The 5,605-nt window shown below is 36.0% G+C and overlaps 1 protein-coding gene across 2 annotated transcripts; it reads left to right on the top strand.

Annotated features, from left to right (window-relative positions):
• Positions 1-5,134, top strand: coq7 (coenzyme Q7 homolog, ubiquinone (yeast)). Of its 2 annotated transcripts, XM_053497578.1 has the most exons (7): positions 1-179; positions 461-639; positions 1,111-1,225; positions 2,735-2,874; positions 3,156-3,224; positions 4,267-4,309; positions 4,404-5,134. In XM_053497578.1, coding segments are annotated over exons 1-7 (612 nt in total). In that variant the 5' UTR covers positions 1-115; the 3' UTR covers positions 4,406-5,134. The 2 variants fall into 2 exon arrangements, with proteins under 2 accessions (XP_053353553.1, XP_053353551.1); XM_053497576.1 differs by having other exon boundaries at positions 4,267-5,134.
• The last annotated feature ends 471 nt before the right edge of the window (positions 5,135-5,605 follow it).

Raw genomic sequence — 5,605 nt, 5'->3', positions numbered from 1 at the left:
GCGACAAAACAGTGCAAATACAACCTTTGCTTAACGGAGCTTGGGGACTTTAAGTGTTTCTTTGCTTTCTTTTCATTAGTATTATATCGTATATTATTATAACGTCCTGGTAGTGATGCAGGGAGCTACAAACTGCGTTTTAGGGCGTGTTTTTTATGTTCCGACTGTTCTTAAACGAGGTAATTGTCAAACATGAGTTGTTAAGTGTGTTAGGACTGACACTGTTTGAATACAATACTTTAGCAATTAGCAGAGCTTCAGGTTCATGGTCAGTCATTTTATTTCTCATAACAAGTGTGGTTTCTTGTTCCTTATGTATGTCATATGCTTGACTTGACCTCTGAAGAAACATGGCACCAGTCTCCATGTGTGTGTGTGTGTGTGTGTTGACCCATGTGATATGAGTGCTGTATGTCATGTGTGTTCTCATGTGTAACCTTATGGTCTGTGTTTATTCCAGTAAACAGCTCCCTGTTATGTAAAAAGTACAGTACTCTTCCTCCTCCCCGGGACAAGGAGGAGAAAGCCCTGCTGGACAGCATGCTGCGAGTGGACCACGCCGGAGAATACGGGGCCAATCGCATCTATGCTGGACAGATGGCTGTTTTGGGAAGAACTCAAACAGGCCCTCTTATCCAGGTATTAAACAGGTTTAAATGGTTATGCACAGGAGAACGAAGAGGAAGATAAAGATTAGACTTAGGAGAATTAGAAAAATGGCATGTGGTCTGATGAGTCCAGTTTGATTCTATTCCACAGCGCTGGGATAAGAAGGGAAGCGCATGAAGCGATGCACCCATCATGCATAGTGTCCACTGTACAAGCCTCTGGAGACAGTGTTATGATCTGGGGTTGCTTCAGTTGTTCAGGTCTAGACTCAGCAATGTTATGTGGCAATAGAATGTATTAATCTGACGACATGAATCGACTGAATGATAAACCAGGTTATCACAGGCAGTGTATTAATACCATTACCAATCAGGGATTATTTATTAAAAATATAACTTCAATCAAAGGCGGAAACTCTAAACCAGCATGTGATTTTAAGATAATACTTTTTTACTGTTTGATGTTCAAACATTAAATGACACCAAATCCTGTCATTCGCAGTACATGTGGGACCAAGAAAAGATGCATTTGGAGAAGTTTAATGAGATCTTAGGGGAGAACCGTGTGCGACCAACAATCATGCTGCCTGTGTGGAATGTTGCAGGGTTTTTGCTCGGTAGGTTTGTTTCTAACTTATAAATGATTCCGTGTCTAAGCAGTTTGAATTTGAACTTGCATCTCAGTCCATAACTATTAGGACGGTAAAATGGTGGGTGATGTTTGACTTGGATATGAAAATGAAGTATTGACTAATTGTATGAAAATGTTCACAATCAAGTTATACACTGCTTAAGAAACATACCAACATCTGTACATCAGGAGCTTCACTCAGCTGCTGTAACAGAAGTGATAACAGGAAGTAACTTTGTCAGTGAAATCATGCAAAATTAGCTTTAGCTGTAAATATATTACATGTAAGATTTTTTTTTTAAGTAAACAATGATTGCTGGCAAATTTCTTTGATATAAGAGGACTAAAACAAATCAAAGTTTGCTGTTATGGGAAAATAATAAATTTCCGTTGGTCACACTAATACCACTTCATTACACCATTCTGCCGCTGATTATTTACGTATAACAGCATATCCCAAGTGTCTTTTTTATTTACATAAAGTTAGTAGGTGTAGTTGTGCCTACTGATGTGTCTTAAAAGCTTTAAATAAGAGCAGGCAGCACAATCTGAGTTAAATTCTGCTTTTACAGTATGCCAGTCATTAACAAGGATGTCTAACGAATGTCAAACCCCAATAAACATATTATAACATTATAACATTTTAATTTTAAAGTTGAATTCATCTAATGTTTCTTATTACAAGATCATTATATAGAATATAATTTTGCTTAATTTGCTTAATGGCAAGTTCAAGATCCTCCAGAAAATGTATGCAGAAGTTGGCTTAATAATCTTTTGTCTGTCATTAGAATTACTTCATAAAGGTATCTAGTACAAATAAGTATTTGCCTATTTTCACTCGCTAGATATTCTCCCTTGCTAATGCAAAAGTTTTATTTATTTTTGTATGCATTTGTATATGCGATCTAATAAGAAAATTCTCCTAAAAAAAGGTTTTGATAATTTAAAAAAATAAAAAATTAAATATAGCTCAGTTAATAATGTGTTTAAAAGCTCTAATAGTGTAATAATATTCTTTAATTAAAAATGAGAGGCATTCAAGTGAAACTGGAACAAATTTCTGGTCAATGAAGGTGTAAATCCAATCGTTTACTGATGACTTCAAGTACATACAGTGATGAGACTCTTAGCCGCAGTAAAACATCAGAACAGTGCAAATGTTTTTTTTACAAAGGCTGTATGTCCATTAATGACAATCCCGGTTGGAGGAGGATTGAAGCGCACTGCAAAGCCTAGCGTTTCAGATGTGAAGCAGTCCGATCATGGCTCCAGTGTACTGATAAAACTTTGTCGTGATCATATCCAACACTAGTAAAACACTGGGATAAGGGAATGTAGCAGGGTATTATTTAGAGAAATAAAGGAAGTTTTTTTTTAAATTTTGTACAATCAAAAGTCCTGGGTTGACTTGAACGCCCCTTGAATAATGAAATTTTTTGTGCTGTGAATGTATCATTTAGTATAATTCATGTGTGTGTGGGTGTGTTTGAAGGAGCCTCTACAGCACTTCTGGGGAAAAAGGTAGCAATGGCGTGCACCGTTGCGGTAGAGGAGAGCATCTCTGAACACTACAACAGCCAAATCCGAACGCTAATGGAGACAGAACCCGAGAGATATGAGGAGTTATTGCAGGTATGGCACAAAATCTCCAAGGCCAGGTTTAGACTGTAGGATTTGGGCACGACAGACAAAAATCACACATGGTAAAATAGTTCTTTGGTTAAGTGAAATGTAAGAAATTTTGGATTAAAATATCTGAGTGTGAGTGTAAGACTAAAATCGCACCCTTTAAAAGTGCAGCTTTGTCTAGCGCACACCTCGGAGTCTGTTCACTTTTAAAAGTTGCCATGTATGTATATTTGTTATTGCAACCTTTAATAACCATGTCATTGGCCTGTTTTTAACTTCGTCAGCTCATTAAAGAGTTTCGAGACGATGAGCTGGAACACCACGACACCGGGCTGGAGCATGACGCCGAATCGGTCAGTCACACTACTTAAAACATGCCTTCAGTATTTCATCTCAATCCCCATAATGAATTTTTTTAAATAGTTAAGATTTACACTTTTTCCAAAAAAAAAAAAAAACTTTTCTGTATTGACAGAAGCCCTATTATAGGATGCACAATCTAAGAGTAACTTAACAACCGTGGAGCAAATTAATAATAAGGAAATACAGTATGTTCATGTTTATTAATTTTGGTAATTGTGATTGACAAGTGATACAGAATCCAATTCAAATGCAAAGCATATAAACCTTGAGAATACTGACCGCTGTAAATTAACATTTTCTATGATCCACTGAAATCATAAATTCTTAACGAAGTAATTTAAAATTTGAATCTTGTTTTTTTTTTAATCATTAAAAAAATTAATTTATTAATTTTTAGTTCTTGCAAACTACTTTGGATGTGCGTTTAAATATGTATAAGGTAATTGTAAATATCTTGAATGCAATATTTTGTACTGTATTATGTAATAAAAAAGTGCAGTACTGTATAAAAGTCTTGAGATACACCTCATTTCTTCATATTACATTAAAGTGTTTGGATTAAAGAAAAGGGAACAAATGGTTTACTGTGAAAGGGTGCAAAGTGCCTAAAAATAGTTTTTTAAATTGGTTGTTTATGTAACAACCTCAGCAGCGACCTCATCTCCCCTCTGATCTATTCCAACCACTCACCACAGCATTCAGCATCAGCAGTATACTAATCACCTGATCTCCTCTCATCATCTGCACCTGTTTCTCACTGGTTTATGCCTTAGTCAAGTTAAATGCTTTTTTTAGGTGCTTGAATAATTAATTGGTCACTGTGTGGCTTAACAAAAAAAAAAACATTCCTCGAAAAAACTGCTCAGGGCCTGGACTGAAAATGAAAGACAAAAAAGCAATTTAGGAAACCTGTAGAACTATTCCTCAAAACTTTTTACATAACGTGTCAAATAGATTACACATATAAAACAGACCAACCAAACCAGATGTTCTGTCTCTAATGCTTTTCTTTGTTGTTTTTGTTTCCCCCAGGTTCCTGGATATTTAGTTTTGAAGACTCTAATACAGGCCGGCTGTAAGGCTGCGATTTACATCTCACAACGGATTTAATAAATCCTTTGTTGTAATGAGTGTTTCTGTTTTCGTTTTTTATTTTTTTATTTTTTTAGAACCGGTCCAGTGTTGAGTAAGACATGAGTAAGTGTGATGTTGAGTGATGGGACCCATATCTGCACAGGAACACAGGACACAGCATGTTGTTTATTTAAAAAGAAATGTTTTTTGAGTAGTGGGCTGATGCCCAGTGGACTGAGTAGTGGGCTGATGCTCAGAGCTTTATCACCTAAATAAGAGACTGGTTTATCTATTATTTTAACATTTATTTAATATGTTGAAGTTGTGCTTAGTTGCCAGATAAAAAAAATATGAGTGTATTTGTCATTCTTTTTATACACTTATGTAATTGTATGTACAGAATATACACTGGAAACCTAAAAGTATGTGGACACATTACAAAGTTGGAAGCACACAATAAGATAGGATATCTTGAACACTGTAGCATTACAGTTTCCCCTCACTGGAATTACCTGCTCCAGCATGACACAAAGTGCGCAAAGCGAGCTCTATGGAAATATTATTTGTGAAAGTTGGTGTGGAAGCCCTGACTGAGCTCCGCTCCACTGAACCATAACCTTTGGGATGAACTGGGACTTTCTCGACATCCCTACATCAGAACCTGATCTCATTAATGCTCTTGCGTATAAATGAACACAACTCCACCCAAACAGCCTTGCCTTCCTGATCCGGAAGAGTGGAGATCATGACAGCAAAGTGGAAATAAATCTGTAATTCGGCATTCAGAAATGCACATGTGAGCTGTCCACGTACTTTTGGCAATGTAGTGTATCTATCTAAAAAAAGTTTAAGTCTGTGACTTTTCAGAGTAACAGGAAAGTCTAAAAAACAAATCTTTAAATTATTTAAAGAACCCTTTAAAAGTGACTCAAAGCTTTAAGATGTTTTAATAAATACTTTTTCTTGTCATAACCCGTTGTAAACTCAACCGCTTTATTTTTAGATGCATTCCTTGGTCATGTTCAGTGCACAACACAAACTAAAATGGTACTGAAAAATATTGATAGATATTGTTTACTGTGCAGTGTTCGCTACCTTGTGGCAAGTAGATGCATTGCAGTTCCTGATGTTCTTTGAGCATTCAGTCTGCCCAATCTTATTGTTCTTTCATTTATGTTTGTGCTTCCCGTGGTTCCCTGGTGAAAGAATTATTACAAATCACAGAAAAATACTCCTACTAGCATCAAGTAAATGACTTAGTTCTTAAGGTGACAATTTGTATTTTGATATTTTGAAT

This window comes from Clarias gariepinus, chromosome 6 (genome assembly GCF_024256425.1).
Source record: "Clarias gariepinus isolate MV-2021 ecotype Netherlands chromosome 6, CGAR_prim_01v2, whole genome shotgun sequence".
In the NCBI taxonomy this organism is placed as follows: Eukaryota; Metazoa; Chordata; class Actinopteri; order Siluriformes; family Clariidae; genus Clarias; species Clarias gariepinus.
The sequence above is the reverse complement of the archived record's forward strand: the minus strand, read 5'-3'. Positions and strand labels throughout refer to the sequence as shown.

Coding starts and splice junctions, on each gene's coding strand:
- coq7 (XM_053497576.1), top strand. CDS start 116: ATGCAGGGAGCTACAAACTGCGTTTTAGGGCGTGTTTTTTATGTTCCG. Junction 640..1,110: donor AAACAGGCCCTCTTATCCAG/GTATTAAACAGG, acceptor TGTCATTCGCAG/TACATGTGGGACCAAGAAAA. Junction 1,226..2,734: donor TGTTGCAGGGTTTTTGCTCG/GTAGGTTTGTTT, acceptor GTGTGTTTGAAG/GAGCCTCTACAGCACTTCTG.